At 44.4% G+C, this 27,114-nt stretch overlaps 1 protein-coding gene across 2 annotated transcripts in view; it reads right to left on the bottom strand.

The window, feature by feature from the left end:
* Window positions 1-27,114, bottom strand: part of MAP1B (microtubule associated protein 1B) — a 92,854-nt gene continuing 65,740 nt past the window's right edge. For both annotated transcript variants that reach the window (XM_045896252.3, XM_045896260.3), the window contains 5 exons: window positions 24,204-24,286; window positions 21,659-21,799; window positions 8,899-15,409; window positions 5,690-5,928; window positions 1-4,483 (listed from right to left, as the gene is read on the bottom strand). In XM_045896252.3, the coding sequence (XP_045752208.2) occupies window positions 4,328-4,483; window positions 5,690-5,928; window positions 8,899-15,409; window positions 21,659-21,799; window positions 24,204-24,286 (7,130 nt within the window). In that variant the 3' untranslated portion in view covers window positions 1-4,327. The remainder of the gene's footprint in view (window positions 4,484-5,689; window positions 5,929-8,898; window positions 15,410-21,658; window positions 21,800-24,203; window positions 24,287-27,114) is intronic.

The raw sequence follows: 27,114 nt of genomic DNA, 5'->3' as shown, positions 1-27,114 counted from the left end.
AACTTTTGCCACTTTTGTATTTTATTGTGGAACTGAGTTTTTTTTTTCTTTTACATCAAATATCCTCAATGGAAGAGGGGATATTGCACACAAATATCATAAAAGCACTACATATTACTTTCACTGAAAACTAATTTTCTACATTAGATATGACTGGATAGGATAGAAGTGATGCAGGATTATAAGACATAATACCATACACAGCTGCAGACTGACACAAACACCATTCAGAACAAGAGAGAGGAGTGGAGGTGCTTCTCAGCTGGGCTCAAGACCACTTCTTTCCAGGCCCGGAAAGAGAAGGCTGCATGCAGCGCAGGTAAGCACGACTCAGGACGGCTGCACGGTGTTCTCGAAAGGGCAGCCCAGTCTTGATGCCTCATCTTGATGGCTCCTGTTTGGGGAGCTCCAAACGAGTGAAGAGAAGCTATTTATTTTTTTCCCTTCCTTTTCAGTTTTTGATGCTGCCTTTTAAATTAATAAAGTCAGATTTTTTTTAATAGTCAATAGTTTTAATACCAGGTGAATAACCTAATTGCTTTCAAAGAAATGCTCATCCCTAGGCTGTTTTTGGTGTGTTGTTCAGTTGGTTAGAAGATAAAAGCTTACAGTTCCTTTCAAATGGAAACAAATCTTCTAAATCTGAAGCACAAAAAAAAATGTTATTAATCTAACTCACAATATCATTACCGAGCAAGAACCTCCTGTGACAGGTGACTAAAGAGAGGCAAGAAAAGCAATTTCAGAATTGTAGAGCAGCTCCTGAGAGCTGAAATTTGGTAATAGAGAGAAAATGGAAGGTGGTAGAATTTTCATTAGCAAATGATTGAATCTTATTAAATGAGTATTGAAAAGCTCCTAAACTGCATAAGCTATTGGAGACACTTAAAACATTCATATACACTGGGGAAACCATTCACTAGGATATGTAAGGTTTAAAAAAAAAAAAATTTTTTTTTTTTTTTTGAACTCCATGGAAAATGGTGTTGGGGGGGGAAGGGGTCATTGTATCCAGTCCCACCACAAGACTGAGAAAGCATGCATGGGGGTTGGGTTTTGAGAAAGGGGATAGAATTCGTTAAAATTGAAAGTGGAGGATCATCTCTTAACATTTAGTCTCTGTAGAATTTTGCTTAAGAATACTACCAAAAGTTCGTGATCATGAGTGCCCTCTTGATGGAGTCTCGTCATTTAAACAGTGTAAATTCCTTTCACTCAAATATTCAATCTGTACAATTGGATTAAGTAATCAGTACGAATAAAGCTCCTAGAAGTCTGTGTCAATCTCTAGCCCTCACCATGAATGTACATGGTACATTGTGATGGCTGTTACTAAACTAATTGTGTACTTATGGAACTAGCAAAATTAGGTTAGTCACACAGGTAGGAGAGGTGTCTGGAAGGACAGGAGCGACCTGCAATGCAAATATTGACTTTCCTGGTATACTCAAGCTCTGCGGTCATCACTGAGAACAATGGATGGAAAAAGGTACCGTTACATTTCGTAGGAAAAAGAGCCAGCTGACCAGTGACAGCTTTTGTGTATTTTTCCCATTAAATCCCATAGCAAAAAAAAAAAGGAAAAAAAGGAGTAGGATAGAATGGTTATAATTGAAGATTGGCTATAATTCTCCAAAATGTACTTTTTTACAAAGCAAAATAATGCACACGTTAAATTTAATTTGGGGAAACTGGAAAATAATTCCGTCTTCTATCAAAGAAAAATCAAGCAGAGGTCTGGATTTGGCAAGAAGGCTGGAAATCAGTTTCTCTTCCCATGTATTACGTGGACCTAACCAACTCAACTAACCAGTAAATAATTATCATGAGTTATCTTGGGTGGTCTCATAAAATAAGTTTGAAGTAGGTAAGTTTATACTCAATAAAATCCATTTTTGTCACAATGAGTTTTCCATTTTGTGTGATTTTTTTTGTACCCTTTACCAATGTGTCATTCTTAAGGACTCTAAAGAAATGGGGTAATAAATAAAAGCATTTCTAGAGAAGCCTAAAAAAAATAGAATATTAATTTTTTAAAAAATTAAAACATTTGAAAAATGTAATTCACAGCATTAAGTAGACTGCATAGGTCCTCCGTGGAGGGACCCTGAAGAAGCATTGTTTAAACCCTCATAGTAGTTAGTTAGCAGTGCAAAACATACACTTACCAGACAAAAATCAACTAAAATGTTAATTTTGAAATAAATAACTAACATAGAAAATAAAATGAGGTCATTGTTCACTACTCCGTAGATCTTAAAGAGTCTGCAGGAAACACAACGTGACAGAGCACAGCACAGTTGTCACTGAGAAGTTTGCCACATCTGAACACTGGGTGCATTGATCTGCAACTTGAAACTTGACGTCAATTTTAATCATGATCTGGCTTCCAGGTTCATAGTTCAATGACGACAATGATGGAAATGATCTCTGAACTCTACATGATGAATCGTCGGAGACGGGAATTCATTTGCTCTCAATGAATTATTTCTTTTACCTTTTTTTCCAGAAAAGAAAATCCCAAAGCAAATTTTTGCTAGGGTTCTTTGAACTTGTCTTGGCTCTTTTACCTCATGGTTAAAGGTCTTGAAAGAAGGATGTAGAATACCACAGGGTGATACACTTGCAAAGGCCTGGGAAAGTAGCCTACCGTGCCATTCTGCCCCACTCTCAAATAACACATACTCAGGTTTGTATGTTAGGGGAATCAAGGGGTGGGAGGTATCACTATTCCTGGTAGTTACGGGTTTTAATAAATATTACTGCAACATCAGACTTCAATCTCACCAGAACTTCAAGAAACATTATTTTGTCTTATGAAAGACTTAAAAAAAAAAAAGACTGTCACTTGAAATTTTCTTTGCATTTTCCTGTAAATGAAAACATTTGTTAAAAAGTTCACCTATGAAAAGTTCTCACATATCTAAAAACAAAAACAAAAACAAAAAAACTCTTCTGTACACTTGTTCCCATAATTATGCTGAAAGTAATGGAAAATTTTAAAAAAAAGGAAAAAAGCCAATGTAAGACAAAGGAAGGTAAATACTGTACACTTGTCGAGAACCTCTTCCACCAGAAGATTCACTGTGCTCCCAGTTCTGATCATAGAAGCCATTTCGATCTTGGAACTTGCAGTCGTAGAGAAGCTATGATAGGCTCAACTTGTTCGGCTGAGGGGCCACAGGTGCACTGAGGTGGCATTCAACACACATGACTCCGCATCAAACCGCTGCACCCATCAGATCAGCTTCTAGGTCCCCCTCCCACACGCGCACACACTTGCTCCTTTAACTGGAGTATCTATAATCCTACACAGATGTTTTATAAACTTGCGGTCTCACATTAAAAAATAAGTGCATCAAGTATCTTTGTACATTCAAGTCTCTTTCTAAGGCAAATTGTCTACCGTGTGTACTCCCAACCGCTTTGGTATTTGCTTGTTAACTGGGGTGGACTTGGGTGTTTCCGCATGCAGGTGAAGTGACTCCGAGTGGACTAACTGGGTGGACAAATGCTGGGAGCATGCCTTAGATCAATCTACTCGTGTGTCTGAAGAGTCTGAGAGTTCGGAATGGGGTTCAAACCACTCGCTCATCCAGTCTGCGCTCACTACATCATGTCAGTGTGCAGCCTTCAAACTGAAGGAGCTTAATTAAGGCGTGAAAATCTCACATGCCCTCGTAACAAGTTTTGTTCTTTTTGTTTCCTTCCAGCTAACTTGTTTTAGAAAATGAAGACCCTTTTGATGACTCAGACTGACACAAACTGAAAACTTGGCCTATGTAGACTACAGAATACAGACTGCCCGAGAAAATGCAGCCCTAAGTGCTGGTTATTCTCTCCTCCTTACCCCACCTTGCTCTGTCTCTTTCTCTCTGGGTATCTCACCAGCACTCTCTACCATTACCTCTCCTTCCCTTGCATTCTTTTCCTTTCTCATTCTCTCTCTCCTGTGTTCTCTCTCATTGTGCGCGCGCACTCTCTCTCTCTCTCTTTCTCTCTCTCTCTCTCTAAGACAAATGCCTCTACCTAGCAGAAGCCAGTTGGGTTTGCTAGTGCATGGTTTCCAAATGTTCAGCAGAGATGAGCTGGGATAGGTCATTTTGCAGTAACTTGAACCCTACTGTGGGAATACTGTTACTTCCCTTCGCAATCAGCAAAAACTAAGAAATACTAGTGACTTGCATCACCGTGACACAGTATAGCATTTGGCAGGTAACAGTTCAGTGACTTATTTAGACGACTTGACTTGTTGGAAAAGGTGGTTTCAAACTGAGGAATTTCTGGAAACAAAGTTCAAATCCTGTGGTGTGGCTGGCCTTGGTTTCTACAGTTCAATCTTGCAGGCAGGGAAGGATTCGTCTTGCATAACCACTGTGCTGCTACTTGCTAAAACCATGATGTTGAGGTCTTGCTGGTTCTCGTGGGTCTCTTGGTACCACTCCCTCATCACTTCCGAGTCATGAGTCGGGATCAGGGTTACCTGCGTGGAGACAGGAAACAGCCGGTTAAGGGCAGAGCTAGAAATCTGATTTAAAAAATAGAGCAATAATAAGGTACGAATCAGACCATTAAAAGAGGAAGGGGAAAGAGAGGAAAATTTTCGGTTTTTTCTCAAGAGATACAAAGGACTTTCCAACTTAATACATTTTCCAGAAATCAAAATAGAGCCGTAAAAAATTAAGTTTTTCTGAGAGGGTTAAAGACTGGAACCAAAAGCAGCTCATGCCCAGTCAATTAGTTCATCTATATTCATCATCGAGTTTTCAAATACTCAGTGTTAAGAAGGGCTTCAGTTAAGGTGGGATTGCTTGTATTTCCTTTCACAGACCTGGGCAATTTTGCATGAAAGATACTGCATATTTAATCCAAGGAACTTTAGTTATCATTGCCACTCAATTGTGTGTAACTAATATTGTATCCTGAGAACAAAGATTTGTTATCTTTGTGTCTGTGGCTGGGATGGTAGAGTGGGTGGGTGGCTGGCTGGCTGGGTGGGTACTAGTTTGAATGGTAAAAATTCCATCTAATACTCATTAGGAGGCCACTGGGTGTTTCTCATGAGATTTAAGATGATTACCTAGCAAATAATTGTATTTATTGTTATGCAAACACAGTTTACTAGGTGACTATGCAAAACCACAGGTAAACCTGAGATAAGCAAAGATCACCCCAAAATAAGAGAGGTGGTTCATAGCCAGTTACAATGTGATGTTTGTGAGCTGGGAGGGTCCTGTTGGGGACCATTTTCAGTAATGCTCCTCCCGTGGGATTTCACCTGGCCCGGTGATTTTCTAAATGGCCATATTCCTAGCTTTGGTCTATTTGTGAAACACAAAGGCGTAAAGACAATTTGAGTAGCTCTCATATGGAAATAGCATTTTGATTCTTGGTATATTAGAGGGAAGGTCAAGTAATCTTGGGCCCATTTTGTAGACAAGTGAATTATGCCTAGGATGGCGAAATGGCTTTCCTCCCAGACGGTGGTAGTGGTGGTACCAAGAATAATATTCTAGACTATCTTCCGTGTGTGAAATCCACTTTGTCCTCAGGATATTTCATGTGGGAGAGACCCATGGGGCACCTCACGCGGATCCACAATCACAGTGGTGCCTCTTTAAACGATTCCTTCCCTCCGCCTCTGGACACAGCTCCATGTGCAGTGCAGACACTGTCCTGGGGCTCTTACCTGCATGTTGCTGCCCCACTGGGCTTTCCCTTCCAACAAGGCATCCAGGACAGCCCGGCTGGGCTCCTCAGCAGCAGGGTCATTCCCACTCACCACGTAGTAGGATGACCTCACTCTCTTGAAAAATTCGACATCAACATTCTTACTATTGCTGTGATTGGGAATATAGCACAGGTCCAAATACACAGGGGGGCCTGGAGGCACAGCTGAGGGCTTGGAAGGCTTGGTGTTTCCTGGTCCTTTGGTAAACAAATAGAGAAAAGCCAGGGTCACAGAAATGCGAAGAGACCCACTGGTCCGGTACTCCTTTCCTACTCATCCCCAAGAAGGTCCTGCAGGATATGCAAAGGGGGCATTTGGGCATTTCTCTCTCTCTTGTAAAGGGTAACTGGAGAAAGCATAACATGGTTGTTTACCATCTCAACAGAAGAAGCAAAGAATGGGATGATTTTCCTTTGTGGACAACCCCTTAGAAAGAAGGAAGAGTTCCAAGGCCTTCCCAAAGGATGGAACTAGAGAGTAATACTCCTCCTAAAAGAGCTGCTAATGTGCATCCTAATTTGAAAAGTGATCTAAGAAACCAATTTTGAAAGTCAAAAGGAAGCCTCTGCATTTGGCAAACACAGTTATGAGCAATGTTAGTAATTCATGTTAGGATCTCATGTGACAGCAACTCTGCTCACAGCTGAATATTATGCCCCTACATCTGACTTAGTAAATGGTTCAGATTTTAACCTCCTATGATCTCCAAGGCCCCCAGAACTCAGCCTTGTTCATAAACTGATGAAACACTATATTCGGTCCTAGCACAGTACTCTGAAAAGTAAGACATCTCTCCCTCAGCAAGGCTGGCTACCAAACTTTGACAAGAAGGTTCAGAGAGACGAGGCTTCTCTAGCCAATCAAGACATACCAGACTGGGGAAAGGGGCATCTGGCTGCCAACACTGGGAGTCTAAATTAGAAAGCCCAGGCAAAGTCAAGATTCAGATTAACCCAAAACTTTCCTGGCACCTTGTCTGATGAGATGGCTTTCTGACTTGTTCTGGCTAGAAGGTTTAAATTTTCTGGAACATTAACAGAACTGGCATTCTAAGGCAGTGGTCCTTCAGCCTAGCTGTATAATTAGCATCACCTAAAAAGCCTAATACTGATGCCCAGACCCCACACCCCAGAGTCTGGCTTCACTGGGCTGGGACAGGGCTTGGGCACCACCGTCTTTTAAAAGCATCCCAAATAATGCTAATGTGCAGTTGGTTTGAGACCACTGCTATAAAGTCATTTAAAATACCAGCTGGATCCTATATACTTAATCCTCTTTCCTTTCTCCATAGGATAGTTAAAGACTGTCAACCCAGAGTCAAACTACCAGTGAATTCCTTCAATTGTCCAGTTTTAGTTTTAGAAGGAGTGGGGGAGTGAAGAGAATCAGCCAAAGTGGTATTTGGGTAAACTGACTCATTTTTAATGAATAACCAGCCATTTTAATGAATCTGAGCTAAAAGCCCTCAAAATGTCCATATTTAGGCCTACCAAAGAATTCTGACTGATAGCGGAAGTTTATTAACTACAGTTCTAATGATTAAAAATGTCCACAATTTTCCCTTGTGTGCTAAATCACTACCATCAACACTAAACGAACTGAGAGAACTGACAGCAGTCGATCCAGATTTGTTAAAAAAAAAAAAAAAAATCAATTAACAATGCAGTTGTGTTGTTTTAGAAACCTACTGGAAAAGCACCTTCAAAGTAAATTCAAATGAACTCATCTTTATTTATTACTTGGCCTTAAAAATATCTCTTTAAACGACACACAAAAAATGTTTTAAAAACCCCATTGTGTGGGCTAGAGTGGCTGTATCTGGCAAGTTTGGTAGCGAGCTTCAGTTGGTTTTTATCTGTTTGAAAGGATGTCATGTTTTCTCCTAAGTGCAGGCCGGTTGCCAACTCTTTCAGACCAAGAGGTTAATTATCTGGTGGTTTTCCATTAGTTCTAAGCATGAACAAATTCAGTTTGTTTTCTGCATGCATGTACAAAGAGGAAATGTGATGAGAACTCAGGCTTGAAATTGATCCTCCATGCTGCTTAAAGTAGAGCTTGGCAGCTATAAGTGATACTTCCTAAAATGCACAGAATTTGAGAGGCCCAAGGTTCATCTACCAGATTTTTCCCTAATAAACGAGGAAATGTTATTTAAATTACTTTTTGCTTTACACGTTAGGGTCAATTTATATTACTTTGTGAACAGAGGTCTGAAATCCCTGAATAACTACTTAAAGCAAATAAAATGTATTAATGCAAATCCCTATGATTGGTTTGAAGCAAAGAAATGAAGCTGGGCCATCAGAGACCTGTTCCATCAAAAACCCAGGTTATTGCTGGGTTTTTGGGAATTGAATAAGGGAATTGGGACCAAAGGAGAAATGATCAGAAGTCAGAGATATCTCCTTCTACCAACTGAATTTCAACTTGGAATAGAATCGCGACTCTCTGTTAGTGAGACCGCAGCATAAGAGGGGGTTAAGAAGAGCCTTCGATGTTTTTCTCTCAATTTGTACTGGGTACTGGTCAACTGAAATTATGATATTCGTTGGCCAATAAGAAAACAGAGCACTAGGCCTTTAATGTGCATGTCACTCTAGACTGGCGATTCTTTTTAATTTAAAATTTTTCTAATTTTTAATTTTAAATGTTACAACTTTAAAAAATGTTATAATTTTACTTAAAAATTTTTTTCATAAAAGAATTGAATCTGAATCTTGGGCCTACACTGGTTACGCTAGGCTCAGCTTGGCACTGCTGTGCTCCTGAAACCTTCGGGAGCTCCCGGCCTGTGTCACCTTGGCTCGATTCTGAGGCCAGTGTGACTGAAGCCAATGCCAACACAGTCTTCCAGGGGAGCTTGAAACACACATCCCTGGTTCTGAAGATTTAGAACAAGGCTGTGGTTGCTGTGTGGCCGAAGGGAGCAAACCCAGGAGATCACAGCTGGTGAATCAGAGCTGCTCTGGGCAATGTGCTGCACCACCCTCAAGCCTGCGGCCACGCGGGACTCACACCCACCACGTTTCGGCAGAGCAGACTAGTAAAAGGGAAGGGATTGTTGTACTCTCTCATCTTCCCAGTACCAAGTCACAGGGACATTCAAAGGCTCTGGTCACAGTGGAATAGTTGTGGCCTGTATCAGGGTGCTGGCACCTTCCACCTACCTGCAGCTGCAGTCTTTACCGATTTGGATGTGGAAGTGTTGGCAGCATTCTTGGTGTCCTTGTCTTTCTCTTCCCCACGTGCAGCTTTGACCTCAGGAGTGGTAGTGGTTTTTGTTGCTTTTTCCACAGATTCCTTCTTCTTAGGAGAAGCCACTCTGGACACCTTATCTGAGGATTCTTTCAAGCCCGCTGGTTTTGGTGAAGCTGCAGAGGGCTTCGACTTCCCATCACCCTTTTTGACAGGTGACGACGATTTGGTCTTTGTACCTGGCTTTTTGGTTTTGGTCTTCTCTTTCAGGTCTTTCTTCAGAGCTTTGCCCAGGTTCTGCTCAATGGCCAAGGCCTCCGGGTCCATCATGGACACGTCAGGGTGGCGTGGAGAAGGGCTGCGGTCCTGCATGGGAGCTGGAGGTGGGTCCATGTGTTTGTATGTGACGGTTTTGTCTGTGGGGATGGTTTCTGATTCATCTTCAGAGTCGATATTTGCATCAGCTGTGATGGAAGGGCACTCTTCGGTCTCCGGGGGGACATCAGAATCTGTCTGGGATGGAGCTGACTCGCTGACTGAGGTGGGAGGGGTTTCGTCACATTGTCGCCCCTGTGGCTTTCCTCCTGGAGGCGGTGGGGCTCCCCCTGCTTGGGTGAGGGGCTTCTCAGATTCTTCAATTGGCTCTTCGCTGGCAAACCACTCGAGAGGATTGGGATTAATGAAGGAGGGCGAAAGTTCTGTCTTGGGATGCTTGTATTCACAGGAGGACACAAGGCATAAGTCCACATCCTGGCGAGCCTCTGAGGGGGACTTCTTTTCTGCAGGGTAGCACTGGTCTGAAGTCTCATAGGAATACGTAGATGCTTGGGGGGTTCTGGTAATTTTCTCTGCCGTCTCATAACAGTACGTGGAAGCATCAGGGGCTCGGGTAGCTGTTGTAGGTGTCTCATAGGAGAAACTTTCAGACTCAGGGAAACTGGCAATTTTCTCAGTGGTCTTGTAAGAGTAGCTGGAATCCCCAAGTGTGTGGCCGCCATCTTCAGAGTCATCATAGCCATTGCTGATGTCATCCAGGAGCCTTCTAGACCGCTCAGTCTTTTCATAGCTGTAACCGCTCCCTTCAGGGGACCGCATCGTCTTCTCACTTGTCTCATAGCTGTACTCGCCCTCTTCAGGGCTCCGGGTGGTCTTCTCAGCAATGTCATAGGCATAGCCACCATCTTCAGGGGTCTTGGTGGTTTTCTCAACGGTGTCATAAGAGTAGCTGCTGTCACACGGGGATTTTGTGGTTCTCTCTGTCTTCTCATAGTAATAGCCGCTCACGTCTGGGGGCCGGGTGGTTTTCTCATAAGACTCATAGTCGTAACCTTCTTCATCTGGGGACATGGTTGTTTTCTCGGGCTTTTGATAGGCATAGCTGAAGTCACCAGGTGTCTTCCCTCCACTGTCCTTCTCCACACCAGAGGAGGTCAAATCTCTGTTCAAGGCCAGCTGGTGTTGCATCGTATCAAATAACATCGAGGCACGGAAGCCAAAAGGCTCTGCAGATGCTGCATCCAACGATGGAGGGGAGGAAGTGTGGCAAACTGCTATGTTCTCTTTGACAGCCGAGGTAGAATCTGAAAAGCTAGGTGAATATAAAGGAGAGGACTCTCTTGGGGTGAGTGGAGAAATATCAGATTTTGGTGAGAGCTTCTCTCCTTCTAGACTTTGTACTTTTTCTGAGGTGAGTGAGGCATATAAGGATATATCTCTGGGAGGAACGACGTCAGATAGGGTGTCTTCTTGGAGAGGAGACGCTATCTGAGAGGGAGTATGTGCTGAAGAGGTGGATGGGGAGGCCTCAACCTGAGACACTGAGATGAGCTCAGAAAGATCATTATCTTGGGTGTAGGATGGCTCCTCCATTGGTGGTATCTTATGTGATAAACTAGAGTCCTGCATGTCAGAAGGACTGTAATCCACTTCAGTGGGCCCATTTTCAGTGATGTGAAGCATACTTGCACCCACCGTAGGGTGATCTGGAGACTGTCGACTAAAGTCCATAGCAAGGGAATGCTCAGGGGATTCTTGGCCAAATTCAATAGACATTGAGGACTGTTCTGATCTGTGATCTTGGACTGGTGTCCTGGATTTGGCTGTTTTAGGGGAGAAATCTGGTGGAGAAATTGACATTGGTCTTGGACATTCTTCTTTAGATGGAGACATTTCTGTTTCCTGGAAAGTAGTAGGCGTTTGCACGACAGACACTGAAAGGGAGTCATCTACTTCTGTGGAATGTGGGGAGCCAACTTCGGCGTGCAGAGAAGGAGACACGTCATCTGTTGTTGGCTCTGGAAATGAGCTTGTAGCCACGGAAGCTGTGGATACTGAGGCCACACCCTCCATATGAGAATATGTGTCTTCTGCTACACCCTCATCAACAGGAGTAGCCGACTTGTCTGAGACAGTGCCTTCAGAAATGGACATCTTAGTGTCTTCCTTAAAAGATCCAAACTGACTGACATCTATTTGTGTAGGAGAAACATCTCCTCCTAACTTCCTTTCATCTAAAGCCAGTCCAGATTGAGAAGTCATGGCTTCGACATCATCAGTTTTCTTTTCTTGACCAAAGTCTTCCTTTATTGGTATAAAGTCTGTGCTCTTCCCTTCCTCTTTGTCTTGGAAAAGACCAGCAGAAGTTATGTCAGAAACTGGACTTATTTCGTCTGGAGAGCCTTGTTTTCCATTCTTTCCTTCAAAGGGGCTTTCAGCACCTCTACCAGCAGCCTTGTCGTCAGCACTTAGAAAACCTTCATATGCAGACTCGGATCCAATTAGGGGAGGGCTCCGTAAAGGAGACAAAACTTTTTCAATAGGAGATTCTGAGTCAGGCACGGGTTCATCCATGGGGCTTATGGAAGCCCTTTCATTCTCATCTTTGGCATCACTGAATTCAAAACTCACTGGAACTGCTGGTGGTTTTTCAATTACTTCTGTGGGGAGGTGACCAGATTTCTCTTCAGTGGGAGACTGGTAGTAAGGTGTGTGGCCAGCGCTGCCAGTTACAGACTGAGATGGAGACACGACTTCCAGGGTCTTATCCTCAGGACTAGCGCAATGTTCTTCAACTACTTCTTGGGTCACCTCAGGAGACGCTGGGGCTGCTTCTGCCTCTGCCGAGACTTGAATCTCATTGGGCGTCAGAGAAAAGTTCACACTGCGTTCACCCAGGGGGGTCTTTTCTATGGGTGATGGAGGAGATGGGCTCAGGGATGGGCTCTTGGGTGGACTAAGTCTTTCATCAGAAACTGCTGAGATGGTGTCTTTGATCGTCAATGTGGCACTGGCTTTCAGGTCTTTCTCTTCGGAGTAGTAAGCATCACGCAGAGCAAATCTGCTAAATTTGTCTTCCTCCATGGATGACGGTGGTGAGATGGTGGAGGCTGACGCATTGTAGTCCTTCCCATCTGTGGCATCTGTTTTTGATCCTTCAGATAATCCATTGAGTGACGTAACAGCAGGTTTGCAGTATTCCTGTGAATACAGTGTAGACTCGTATTTGGTGATGTTTACAAATTCTTGAGATGGGGACTCTGTCTCTTCATTGTTGATCTCATCACTCATCACATCGCGAGGAGTAGACATCTCATCCATTGGGGTGGGCTCGCTGGATATCTCAATGGTAGACTGAGTGTAGCCAGAGGTGGCAGTGAATTCTTCAGGCTGGTCTTCTCGATTCTCCTCATCAGAAGCGGTGGCCTCACTCTCTGAGCCTCCAGGTAAAGTCTCATCATGAATTGAAGATGCAGGTTCTCGGGCAGGAGACTGGGCTCCTGGTTGCTTGATGGCTGTGGTAAGGAATCCATACTGATCCTCGACACCGCTAGCCTCCGCAGCCTTGTCAACCACGGCCATCACGTAATCTTCAGCTTCAGCTTTTTCAGGCTCATATTCTTCCTCTCTGGCATCCTCGGCTCTGTCCTCTTCATCAACCTCCTCCTCAGATAGTTCAGCTTCTCCTTTCTCCACTGCCTCATCCATGTCTTCTTCTGCTCTGTCATCTCCACTGGCCAGAGACCCCCTCTTCTCCTTGATATGCACATCTGCCTCAGCCTTGGCACTTTCCTCCTCCTCCACGAGGCTGTGCTTGGAGGTGCTCACACACACATTTTCTTCAACGTCCTCTTCCGGCTCCTCAGCCTCCTCAGTTTCTGCCTTCTCCTCATAGTCTCCAGTCTCTGAGGATTCTTCAAAACCGGCTCCTTCATCTTCAAATTTTTCAATGTCGTCCACCCCCTGCTTCTCAACTGGCTCCAGCTCCTCGGGCGTTTGTTCACATTCGCCCTCCCCTTCGGTGGTGGTGATTCCCTCATCGGGAGACTCAGCGGGACCTTTGATGACTTCTGTCTCTTTCTGGATGACATAGGCTTCAACTGGCTCAGTATCCTTCAGTTTCTCCTCATCTTCGATCAGCTCCAGCTGAGGCTTCATGTCTTTTGCCACATCGACCTCTTCGGCCTTTAACTCTTCAAAGTCCTTGGTCAAATCCTCAGGGGATGACATAAGGGACCTCTCGGCCTCGAGTTCTTTGGCAGGGCCGGCGCTTGCTATTCCAGCTGCGGCCACCACAGCCGCAGCCGCGGCCACAGAGCCAATGGCTGCAGCCGCAGCCTCCGGTGTCTTGCCTTCCTTCTTAACGACTTTAATCTTCCCCTTCTCCTTTGGCTTCCCAGCAGCAACAGCATCTTTTTTAACTGCCTCTTCCTTCTTGGGTACTTTTGGTTTTAATGCAGCTGGTTTTTTGGCTTCAGATAGAGGAGTAGATGTTTTCTTTGTGTCTTTAGGAAGTTTCTTAATTTCTTTTTTGGGTTCCTTTTCTTCCTTTTTAATTTCCTTCTTCTCTTCCTTCTTCACCTCCTTCTTGGCTTCCTTCAGCGGGGTTTCTTTCTTAACCTCTTTCTTGGGTTCTTTTTTCTCTTCTTTCTTGATTTCTTTTTTCACTTCCTTTTTCACCTCTTCCTTTTTGGGTTTTTCTTCCTTCTTGACGGGTGTTTTGTCCTCCTTTTTAGCCACTTCTTTCTTTGGCTTCTCCTTCTCCTCTTTCTTTTCTTCAGATTTTGCCTTTGTTTCCTTTTTCACCATCTTCTCCTTGGCGACTTTGGGCTTGACATCTGTGGCGGGCTTTTCAGCCACCTCAGCTTTCACGGGAGGCAGCTCTTCTTTGCTGGGGACCTCCTTTTCGGTCACTAGAGGTTTGGTCTCTGTTTTTACGGGCTTGTCTTTTTTCACTGTCACCTTTTCTTTGCTTTCAACTTTGGGTGCCTTTTCCACATGATTAGCTTTTGCAACATCGGGGGTCTCTTCCTTAGACTCCTTTCGGACAGATTTGCTAGGAAGTGGCTTTGCAGCTGGCTTCAGACTTTCTCGGCTATCGGCTCTCTGTTTCAGTTTTACTTGTTTCACTGCTGGAGTCGCCACCTGGCCAGTTAGGTCCTTCTGGGTGGCCAGCGGCTGTTTCAGAAAGTCTAAATGTTTGAGCTTTTCCAGTCCTTCCAGGATATTGTATTGGGTGCTATTGCCAGGAAACAGGACCCGGATGATTTTCTCTGCAGGGTTTGCTGGATGCCACACGATCAAAGAGGAGACTGAGGTTAAGTAGGAAATTGGGATATCTATTTCTTGACCGTTAGGCAGGATTAGTTCAGCCTTGTCTTTGTTGGTGCCAGTCCACTGCTGCATGAAATACTGCATTTCCTTGCTGCTCTTGACTGGGTTAAGGACGTACATCTCAAGTTTACCAACTCCCATTTTTTGGAAAAGAATGACAGGATCAATGGTATTGCCTACACTTCTGAAAAGAGGTTCTGGCTTCATGGACAATTTATTTAGGTACTGGAGAGTGAAGCAAGCTTCTTCTATGCTTCTCTTCATCTTGATGTTTGGCTCTGGATTTTTCAGATTTTCAGGGACATTGAGAAATACAACTCCTAAGTCAGGGGAGATGAGGTTTTTCATCCAGTCACTATTTGTGGTGGAGCCCTGGGACTGTTCTTCCTCGAGCTCTGCAATTTTCCGCTGTAGCATGCTGTTTATTCCAGGCAAATTGTCATCCCCAATGTGGGTGAGTAGGATGGAGTCCACTCGGTCCAAGTGTCGGATGAGCTTCCAGAAGCAGGATTTCCTTTCCGATCCTCCGTTGATGAGCATATTGAATCCATTCACGGCAAACAATGCAGAATCGCCCCTCCCTCCTGGAAAAATGTAACAACAAGGCTTGGAGAGCTTTAGGAATCCGCCCGATGTGGGAGGTTCTAGGATATCAAAGGGAGATGGGACTTCCACTGATTCTGAGAGATACTCGGTAAACTCGGAAAGTCCTTCCATTTCTGGCAATATAGAAGCTGAGTTGAGTTTAATATTGATGAAGTCTTGGAGATTGTGTCTGTCGAGATTGGAGTTCTTCCAGTCCCCTTCTTCAGGACAGAACAGGGTTAAGCTGGCTTTGTTGGCAGGATGGGTGGTACTCAGTAATTCCCCAATCTAGGAGTTAAAAAAATAATAATAAAGGAAGAAAGAAAAGGCTTAAGTGACTGTCATCACTGATCCATCATCTCCATCCATTACTATGCATTACAGGATCATTGGGTGCACAAAGGGCTGATTTCAGAGATGCTAGTTGGGTAAAGGCAGAAATATTTCCATTCTGGTAGGTGAACAGCCTCCGTCCTGACCCCTCCTACTACTCTGTTCTATCTCAACCACCCCTCCCCACCGCCAGCACCTCCCCTGGGACCCCTCCGGCTTCTGTTCTTGCCCAGCAGGGGACCTCCAGACCTCTGCTCCGGCTCTAGGCCCAGTGACCATCTGAATGATGAGTGGCTGTGCCACAGTAGTTATGAAGCACTTTGGATATCACCCCTGGGTGCCTGCCATGCATGAATGCCCTTTACACAATCACAGAGGAAGCCTATGTGAGTCATTTCACCACTTATATAAAATGTTTTCCTTTACTTCACTGGGCTTGGCAAAAAGGCCTGGCTGACACACTAAAGGAGTTTAGATTTAGTGCACCAGTTGTTGACTACTTTTAGAATTTGGTTAATACCAAAGAAAAAAGTTTGATGTGTTTTTCTTCCCCTTGGAGACAGGAAGTTCTAGATTGCATATCATTACAAAATATTACTGGTTCTGGCATCTTTAAAACATGAGTGGCTCATCCAGTGGGTTCTCCGTAAATACAAATACTCTGATTAAAGTCATGATGATTAAAGCAAATGGATAATTAATTATATGAGCAAGTGGCTAGATTTGTCCCCCATTGGCTCATGTTTAAATCCAAGGTGAGAAATTCTACTTTTTCATAACTCCTGCTTTTCTCAGGGCAACCTGGGTGTGAGTGGCTAAGACCAAATTTGGCTGCAAACTTTTTCAGTGCATAGGATGGGACCATAGGATGGGAATGCAGAAGAGCAAATCGCAACCAAAACAGAGACCAGTGTTTAATGAAAGTGCTATTTTCTTTCTCACTCCATATTATGGCCATATATTTCATGGTCTTGGCTTAGTAAACACTGAGGGAGAATCATGTCATCAACTCCAATCTTCTATCAGTTGCAGCAAAGCTCATAAATCAGCCCAGAGTTTCAAGGGGAAAGAGCTCTGTGTCTTTGATGGTTAACGATGAAAGGGAAAGCAAAGACTTCACTTGGTCTAGGCACCCCTGAGCCAGCAGGTCTGAACTCTCACCTTCCAGTATTAGAATGGTTTCTTCTGTCTCACACCAACCTCCTGGACACTAACATTCCAAGGCAACTAGTGTGTGTGGTGTAGATGCGTAATTTATAGATGGATTTTCCTACATTAGATTGTAGTAACATCTCCACTTTTGTTTTGTTAAGTGTACTTATCCTACATTTTATGTGAAGGGTCACAAAATAGCAAAATAAGAAGTCTTTGACTTTGCCGTTTTCCTCAGACTTAACAATTTCCTATGAAAGGGAGAAGAATCAACTATTTTAGAAGGTAAGAACTGAAAAAGCACATCTGGGGCAGCCTCTGCTCAAATTATCTGCTGACCAAAGCAAACAGGAGCACCAAATAGGGTCTGTCGTCCAATAATTAGCATAGGCCCTCATCAGCATTACTATAGCACAATTAGGGCTCTCTCCATCCTCATTTTCACACCAAGTACATACACACTATTCATGCTTTATAATACACTTTAGAGGAGAAATCTAGGAAAACTCAAAATGCTGAGTCTTTAATAGTGAAATTTCAAAATTAAGTTTAGTTCATTTCAATTTTTAAAATTCCACCCTGAGGGCTGTGGCAACTAAGGGTATGAGCCAGCTGTGTGTAGAGGGGATTGAATCACCAAGTTCAAGGAGAAGGTTAAAAAAAAAAAAAAGAACTTGAGGAATACCTCCCTACTTTGCATCTTGTCACTTCCAGCTGGGAAGTTTCTATGAAATAAAGGAAATGTGACCCCAAAAGAAAGCAAGTTTGCACAGAATTTTAAGGAAGTCAAGGGTACTGAAAACCAGCAGAGAGCCGGTGAATAGAAAACTATGGAGTACAAGGGAAAGCAGAGAAAAAAGTCAGCACCACACAGGTTTCTTTCAGAAAGGGAAAATCTGGTCTCTGCAGAAGCCGCAGCGTACTGGGCATGATGAGGCAGGAATGCAGAGAGCAGAGCTACAGAGAGGCCTTCACGAAGGAGAGAGGGAATAGGAGGCATGATCGCCACAGTCTTGGAGCTACACAGTGGGGAAAAAAGCCCCTGCATCCCCAACCCCCCAGTTCCCCGGGCCAGCTTCCAGACCCGCGCACCAACACGCACGCTGGAGTGAGTGCCTCAGGCCAAAGACCAAGTCTGAAGAACACCCACTCCATCTGTGCTTATGCAACGCACAGATGAGAGCAATGAGGAGGAGCCAACAATGTTAGCAGTGGCAAGGAAACTTGTGAGTACATCTCAGACTTGGAAACAGAGTCTTCCTCTAAAAGAGTTTGGAAATTATCCTCATAGTAAATGGTACTTAGTATAGACCATTGTCTATAAAAGTTCCTGAATAGGAGGAAACACACCCTCTGTGTCTCTGTATCGTTATGTGTGTTTCCCTAATACATCATCAGCTCCAGAAATGTTCATTAAACTTGGCCAATTCAATATGTACTGTCCTCCTGGAGTGGCTGCTTTGGAAGTGACCATGAGCCTGCGAATACTTCTCAAGCACACTGATTGCTACCCTTCCCTTGTTCTTACGAATACAGATGAGAGACACGACTGGAAGAAATATTGCTTGGGGCAAAGATAGTCTTTTTTGTTAAAAATGTTAAAATTCTAATTAAATGCAGGCATACTGGAAGAGGAAGGAAGATATGGGAAATAAATGACTTTACTGCAGATAATGAAATAAGATTTGACTTCCTAAACCACAGCCTGCTCTAACTAGATTTCCTTTTTTGATTAGGTTAGTTGCTTGACTGATGCGGAAATACAGTGGACAGTGTATCTCTGGGTTTTAGCAAGACGTTTAATAAGATCTCTGAACAGTGTGATAGCAGAATGAGGTGGATTCGTACCCAGTCATATAAATCCTGTTGCTTAGTGTCATCCTGGACGGAAGTCTGTGATGGAATGCCTCAGGGCCCATTTATGTCCTGTGGAGCACTGACTTGGATAAAAATGGTAAAGACATGCTTATCAAATCTGTCGGTGGCATGAAAATGGGAGGCAGAGCAAAACGTGGGATGGCAGAATTAAAACATTCACGAAAGCTCTTGACATTGGGATGATGATGGCTAAATCAACTCTTAACAGGATGGCATACTAAAGGGATAAATGTAAGGTCCAATAAACCAGTGGGATAAAGCAAAGGATTGGGAGATGTGGCTTAACAACAGTATTCATGGAAAAGACTCAGGGATTTTAGTTGACAGGCAAATGGATTTATCATAAAGCTAAAGAAGCTTAAACTTCAAGGCTCCTCACTGGCATGGTCCCCTCCCAGAGCCCTGTACTTAACTGTGTACTGATAATTTTATTTTCTTTTTCTTAAAGTGAGCCCCCAATTTTTGTAAATTATAGCACTCCTCAAAGCCTGCATCCCCTCCCCACTGACATTTAATTATGGATGTTGATGGTCAAAAGTTACTTTTAGACTTTCTTAATAGAAGATTGTATTAAAAACTACAGAAGTCAGGTTAGAAGTCCTAACCTGGTTAGTGACTCCTGGAGTATGGTATCCCATATGAGTCATGACATTTTAAAGAAACTAGACCAAAACCAAACAGACAAACTGAAATTGCTGGCTCCTTGTCCTTGGACATAACCTCTAAATGCTAGACCTGAGCCCCTTGCTCTTCAATACACTTCTCTCTCTAGATCACTTCATCTGCTCCCACATGTTTCCAGCCCAGCTCTTGGTTCCTTGAGCCCTTGACTCATGTACCTAATTGTCTGATAACACCAAGGCACTAAAACATGACCAAGACAGCTTCTCACTTTCTGCCATACCCATGTCATCCCTTTCCTGCCAACAGGTTTAAAGGAAAGTGACCAGAGAACGTAAGGAACTTTTACTATCTTCTTTTACAAAGAACAGTGTGCAGAACTGAAAATAATTAATCTGAAGGAAAAACACAACTGGCAGTGTTGGTGAAGGGTGTCTGAGATATCATCAAGTGGGAAAGGGAGCACATTCCTTCCTTAAAGATACAATGAGACAAAGAAGGAAAAACTTTGTAACAGAGAGACTGAAAACTGTCCCAGGAGATGTGATTTCACCATCCTCAGATTTCAGGAAGGAATGGGTTAGCCAGATGACTCTTCTATCTGTTAAGTTCTGGTTATGTAGTTGACCTCCAATGACTAAGACTCCCACAACCTGAAGCTCAAAATGTGTTGGTAATTGTACTTCTCAGTCCACTTATTTTTATCTATTTTTATTTTAAAAAATGCATCATTTTATCTTTCCTAAATGGTGTTTCTGGTTTCCCTGGAGTGTCTAGCATATATCAAGGACTGGATAAAAGGAACAAAACTAAACACCAATGACCTTTAAGGTCCCTTTGTTACTGAGTCATTCTGTATTCAAACCCTTTTTCCAAGACCACAGTAGGCAATCATGGCTCTAAAAGGCTGGTGACCATTGGTCTAGTCCGGTGATTCCCAATCATGCAGGCTGAACTCTTGTAACCCTGGAGGTAGGCAGATGACAAACTCTGGAGAAAGAGGGACAAAAGCCTTCATTCGTTTTGAAGTGGTAAAGATGGTACCCGCTGTGAGTGCACCCTGGGGCCCCTTCCTGCTGTGGGGAGCCAGGGCTATCTGCCTCAGGACCCAGCTGATATCACACCTTCTAAAAGTGGGGGCTTTAAACGCTAAGTGAAATGTTTCTTTTCCCTGTTTTTTATTCCCCCCAGTGGGTGGAGAGTGAAACACTGTTAAGTCACCTAGCCAGAGTTTTCCCAAAGCCTCCACGCAAGCCAAACAAAGCTGGGAGGTTTATTTACAGCTCTCGCCAGCGATGACAGGTATAGAGACCTCTCTGTGAAGCCCAGGGCTAAGGAAGCTTAAATGCAGAAAGACAGATGGCCCTTTGCCACTCGGGAGGCTGAGAGGCCACCAACTCAGGAAGTTCTCAGGGCTTCAAGTGGACGTGGAGACTCCTCCTATGCACGCATCCCTCAACCCCTCCATGTAGAAACCTGTAATCCGCCGTGGGCAGGCCCCAACCCGCCAAGCTGATGGCCCTGAATAGTCTAACTACTAAACAAATAAACAAAATGAAAGAGGCATGCTGTTTTGGAAAGGGAATTTTCTCAGCCAGGATAGATTCTCAAGCAGAAATAACCAAATTAGACTCTTCAATCTGATTTTACCAAATACCACTAATGTCATATAATATTCAACACCTCACATGTATCGTCAGTGAATAAGATATATTCATTAGAAATAGTAATGACCCAGATTCAATCCAGCTACTTTAACCATTTTTTCTGGGGGGCATGGATGTGTTCCATTTTCCTACCTGCCGCCCTTTCTTGAGCCTTCTCTTTGTTGGGCTGTTCAAGCAGCCCAAGTTCAAACATCAGGACCAGGCATTAACAGTAAGAGCAGTCAGAAATAATTAGACCAGGAAAAGTAAGTACAAATACTGAAAGAGGGGCGCCTGGGTGGCTCAGCCGTTTAGCGTCTGCCTTCGGCTCAGGTCATGATCCCAGGGTCCTGGGATCGAGTCCCGCATCAGGTTCCTTGCTTGGCAGAAAGCCTGCTTCTCCCTCTCCCACTCCCCCTGCTTGTGTTCCCACTCTCACTGTCTCTCTCTCTCTGCCAAAAAATAAATAAAAATCTTAAAAAACAAACAAACAAACAAACAAATACTGAAAGAGATCAGGGCAGTTCAATCCTACCAAAAGACCAAGACATCGTTGGAGTACTCTTTCAGAAAAGAGGACACCTGGGTTTTCTTCTGGGCTCTGTCATTTCAAGTCTCTCCATTATTTTTGCCATCTCTAAAATACTGACCGTTCCAATCCCCCTCTACCTCCATCTCCGGCACAACAAGAACGGTTCAAGTTCATTATAGATGGCTGCCCCGAATTCTTTTGGTGATGAGTCGTAGAACTACAGTATGTTGGATCGTGCAGTTGTGCTTATTTCAAAGGAGGTGTGACATTCCCTCCCCTTCCCCTAACCCCATCCCATGCTTTCAGAGTGGAGCCTCAGGCTACAACCATAACCAAGCAGCTGTAAAGCTTAGCTATTTCCAGACAGGAGCCCACCTCTTGATCAGTGAAAATCTCTATGAAGTTCTGGAAGGAGAAAGAGCCGGACTGGAGAATGAGCTCTCCGGTATTTTCAAAGCACTGCCCAGTCAGCACGAGCAGCTTGTGTCGGGCAGCGTCCGTGATCATCAAGCGCACCTGAAACAAAGCACAGGGGGCAGAACATGAGCCACGTGCAACACTGCCTGCCATCCCACTCGCAGGACAGGGCTGGCCCTTGTAGGGCTTGACACCCATCACCAACCAAACTCATTCATTTCCCCCGGGGAGGTAGACAGAGCCAACAACTGTGTGGTCATCTGGTCAACTGGCCCATGAATGCCATCTTCCATGTTCGAGACAGCCAAACCAGTAGTGGTGATTGACCTTCTCCCCCTAGTCCCCTTGTCTTTTGCACAGCAGTCTCCACAGCTGTGTCTGCCAGCAACGCACGCTCTGTGAGACTTAGGGATGTCTCACAGGCTGAGTCACCAAGTACAGTCCAGCTCCCCTGACTGCTGCCTCAGGAAGCACAGGTTTCCAACGAGGGTCCCTAGTCAGCCCCTCCCTTACAGGACCCCTTTCCTTCCAAGCCATCCATCCAGCAATTGCTCAGCTCCAAACGCCGTCTCCAGTGGGATCAGCAAGGTGCCTGACATTGAACAGAAACAAAAGGCTGCCCCAAATGGGAATCTTTTTCTTTTTTTTTTCCCAAGTGGGAATCTTTTAAATAGAATTGTAAATGGTTTTCACGAAAGAACTCTCTGTTCTTTAAGTGGCAGGAAGCCAGCCTGTCCTTCAGCAGAAACACTGCTCTAAGCACCAAGGTATTCGTTCTGAGCACAGTTTAGTTCAGCACAAATTCACTGCCAGGCATCATGCTAGACACCAAGGGAGGGATACAAAAGTAAACAGGACATGACGCATGGCCCCCAAGAACCTCGAGCTCTAATCAAGGAAACACACATAGACCGAAATAATTGTTCCAGCCCCTTCTGCTCCACAAGCAAGCCTGGATTCCTTCAGGAAATTCTTTATTTTTCCTTTTCCATTTCAAGTTGTCTTTACTTCCCGATTCTGTTAATCACAGTGAGACTGCTAGCCCCCCATTTGCCTCAGCCTTGTGGCTTCATGGATTGTCAAAGAGGTCCTGCTGATCTGGGGCAGATGGAAGTGGGATCACAACAGGCTACACAATGACTGCCAAAAAGTGGAAGCGACCCAGTGTCCATCAACTGATGAATGGATAAACAAACTGTGGTGCATCCACACAATGGAATAGTATTCAGTCATAAAAAAGGAATGAAGTACTGATGCATGCTACAGGGTGGATGACTCTTGAAAACATCATGCTGAGTGAACTAAGCCAGACACAAAAACCACCTAGAGTATGATTCTGTTATCCAAAATACTCAGAATAGGCAAATCCACAGAGGCAAAAGGTAGATTAGAAGTTGCCAGCAACTGGGAGGAATGGGGAGCGTTGGCTAACGGCTTGGGGTTTTTAAGGGTGGTGGACATGTTTTGGAACAGAGAGTGATGATAGGCACACAACTTTGTGCATATACTAAAAACCAATGAATTACACACTTTAAAAGATGGATTTTATAAAGGTATGTGAATTGTATCTCAATTTTAGAAAGAGGCTCAAAGCATGCGCAGAGGAGATGTTGTAGATAATGAAGGCCCCCCAGGGACTGTGGCAACGTTAATGTCCAAGAAGCACTCAATCTCAAAGGTGCTAACCTGCAATAAAAGAAGAGGAAAACGGAGCTACAGCAATTCCTCCTGCCTGGGGGGCCAGGGATTCTTGGCTTCAGCCAAGCTCTTATCTAACTGTAGTCTCTAAAATACCCAGTTATTCTTTTTTGGCAATAATTTCAAATGACAGTAATAATAATATTAATAAGAACAACCAACATTTATATTTCAGTGGTTCCACGCTATGTGCTGTTTTAAGCATTTGACACTTCTAATCACATTAGGAAGCACTGTTGTGATCTCCATGTCACAAAGGTAGAAATGGGGACAAAAAGACCATAAATAATTTGCCCCAGGCTACCAGCTAAAAAGTGGCAGAATCCATGGAGTCTGGGACCCAAGGCCATGCTCTTGATCGCCAGGCTAGCCTGCCTTTCAGTGGGGATTACAGGGGGTAAGCCAAATGGCTCTGAAGGGAGCTTGCCTCTACGATCCCATTTTTCTCCAAATTTGTGTCCTAAATGTCCTGGCCTGAGGGCTTGTAGTCTATTTCCCCTGCTACATCCCAGCCAGACACCACCCAGCAGCATACCCTCCATAAATACCCAAGATTTCAGATTCCCTTGCCTGTATAAAATATCAATCACAGTTCTGCCTAGCATCTTCCACTTTGTCCTTACCGGGAAGGGCAGTCTGGGGTGGCACTGAGGTAGAGAACTGGCCGCTGACTGGAGGTAAGGGTGTGTCCCTGGATCCAGAACTTCTCTCTCCATGTCCTTCTCCTGCCCCACCAGGCCTGCCCCTGCCCTCCCAGTCAGGCGGTCTCCGTCCACTGTGTGACACCGCGGGGCCAGATGCTTACCTCAGTGCTGACTGCTTCATCTGAGGGGTTGATCAGGACCACTGTTTCTAAAACGTCACTTCGGTGATGAAGGATCTTTTGTCCTGTGGACACAAAAACACAGACAAAAAAGGGAGACCTTTAGCTTTTCCCGACTGACACTGGCCCACTGGCTTCAGGGACAGCAGAGCTCCCCCGCCCTGATGGGCACACAGCATGGGGGTTCTCCACGCTATCTTGGGAAACACAATCGGTGTTGTGAAACGAGAGCGCAGAGCCTGCAGGTTCCTCCCGGAGCGGGGTCCGGGGCTCCTCATGCTCTCACAGTGCGCGAGTTTTCAGGCCTGCTCACCAGGCGGCCTCTCTGCGCGCGTTAATGGCAGTTTTCATCTGAGACGAGGGGTGGATGCCAGGAAAACTCAACGGGGCTCTTGACATTTCCTTTCTCATGGTAATCGGGGATGTTTCCCCGCATCAGCCTTTCTTCTGGTGAGAATGGTGCTGAGATTAATTAGGAGCTTGATTGTGAAATGAATGACATCCAGAAAGCCTGGCTAACAATTACCCAACAACCAGAATGGCTGTCTGAGGCGGGCTTACAGTCTGCTGGAGTATTTGTTAATTAATTCACTTGCTCAGAGAAAAGTGGAGAAGCTGTGAGCAAATGAAGAGTGGAGAACAACTCTCCCGCCGGACAGAGTGGCCAAATTGCCCGTAAAGACAAGCGAAGTTGATGCAGAAAAAAAAGCAAGGTGTTGTGGGGGCGAAGGAGCGTGTCTAAGGAGGGCTGCAATCCTGCAGGGCCTTTGACTCCACATCCCTGATTTCCCACACCTTCAAGTAAAACGTTTTAGGGGCATCTGAGTGGCTGAAATCACCCCCAGACGAAGTAGACTGAGGCCTGTGGATGACCTACGTAAACTCCCCTTCCTTGGACAATTAGACGAAAAATGACTGGGTGCATGAGGGGCCAGAGTGGGCAAGATATGCTCGGCCAGTTCAGGGGGAAGAGAGAAGTGGGCTGTTTCCCAGACGCGTGGAGGGGAGACACGTGGTCAGAGGGGACAAGAATATGTCTGCTGCTTGGAAGTACAGGGAAACTTGGGCGACAAGACAAAAATGGAACAGGATCTGAGGAGAGGAATACCAGAGGACAGAATGACCTTTCCAGGAAAATAGCTGCCAGTTCTTCAAAAAGCTAAAACAGAATTACTATATGGCCTAGCACTTCCACTCCTCGGTAGATTGAAAGCAGGGACTTGACCAGATGCTTGTAAGCCAAGGTCCACCATAGCATTACTACAATAGCTAAAAGGAGGAGACAACCCAAATATCCACCGATGGATGACGGGATAAACAAAATAGGGTATAGCCACACAATGGAATATTCCCCGGGCATAAAAAGGAATGGAGTTCTGATACGTGCAACAACACGTGTGAACCTTGAAAAAAGGATGCTGAGTGAAATAAGCCTACACCAAAGAACACATACTGTATGACTCCACTGACATGAAATATCTAGAATAGGCTCATTCATAGAGTCAGAGAGCAGATCAGAGGTTACCAGAGGCCGAGGGAGAGGGGCTGGGATGTTACTACTTACTGGGCAGACTTCCTGTTGGGGGTGAAGGAAAAGTTGTAGAGATAGAGGTCATGTTGTATAACATTATAAATGCAACTAGTACCACTGAATTGTACATTTAAAAAGGGTTAAAATGGCAAATTTTGTGTTTTGTATATATTTTACCATAATTTAAACAAGATTAATAGTATAGTATACCCCAAACTGTTGAACAATACACTCTCGATGAATGAACTGTATATGTGAATTTTATCTCAAGAACCAGTCTAGGGGGGGCGCCTGGGTGGCTCAGATGGTTAAGCGTCTGCCTTCGGCCCAGGTCATGATCCCAGGGTCCTGGGATCAAGCCCCACATCAGGCTCCTGGCTCAGCAGGGAGCCTGCTTCTCCCTCTCCCTCTGCCTTTCTCCCTGCTCATGCTCTCTCTCTGTCTCTCTCTCTCTGTGTGTGTCTCTTTGTCTCAAATGAATAAAATCTTTTAAAAAATACATTAAAAAAAAAAAAGAACTAGTCTAGGGGACACAGGGCTTTTTCCCTTTATATCAGGAAGGACCAGAAGTACCACAGAAACAATATGCTGAAATACCACCACCACATCATCAAGCCCAATCTCCTCCATTGTCTGATCTTTCCCAAGAGCTAATATTTACCCTATATCAGAAATGGAAGAAGCCCACACTAAACTATAATGATGTCAGGCACTGTTCTGAGCACCTCAGCAGTATGAAGTCATTGAATCTCCTAAAGAGCTCTATGACAGAGGTACTGTGTTGTCCTCTCTTACTGTGGAGGACAATGAAGTCTGCAAAAGGGAACTAACTAGCTCAAGGTCACACAACTAGGGAGTGTTCGAGTCAGGACTTGGACCCTGTGCACCTGGCTCCATAGCCCCCAGCTACATTGCTCTGCAGGGCTAGTTGCTGGGACTAGGGTTTGGAAAAATGGGCATGGCAGACAATCAATGCCAAGGGAGAGCTAGGGAAAAATCCAAAGGCATAGCAGCAGGGATGTGCTCAAAGAAGCAAGAAGCCAGAAAGCATTACAAGAATATGGGCAAAAAGCAAAAGAAGTCAAAGGTGGCAGAAAACCCACACAATAGAAGGTGAAATTAAGAATTTACTCCAAATGCCTGAAAATGAAGAAACTCCAAAACAGAACAATGTCACAGAGCTTAAGCCAACAAAGGACTGAGCTTCCAGAAAAATAATTCAACTAAGCCACGAGAGAGAACGTTTATTTATATGAATACCAAAATCTATACTTTGTTGGGCATCGTTTTTTGGCATGGTTGGTTTTGCTTTTGACAACCGTATGCATTTAAAGCTAAAGCAAAAGAGCATCAAACTGAGTA

This window comes from Mirounga angustirostris, unplaced genomic scaffold (genome assembly GCF_029215605.1).
Source record: "Mirounga angustirostris isolate CCGP_5_RB_7025 unplaced genomic scaffold, mMirAng1.0.hap1 SCAF_7, whole genome shotgun sequence".
Classification (NCBI taxonomy): domain Eukaryota; kingdom Metazoa; phylum Chordata; class Mammalia; order Carnivora; family Phocidae; genus Mirounga; species Mirounga angustirostris.
This window is presented reverse-complemented; position numbering and strand designations above follow the sequence as displayed.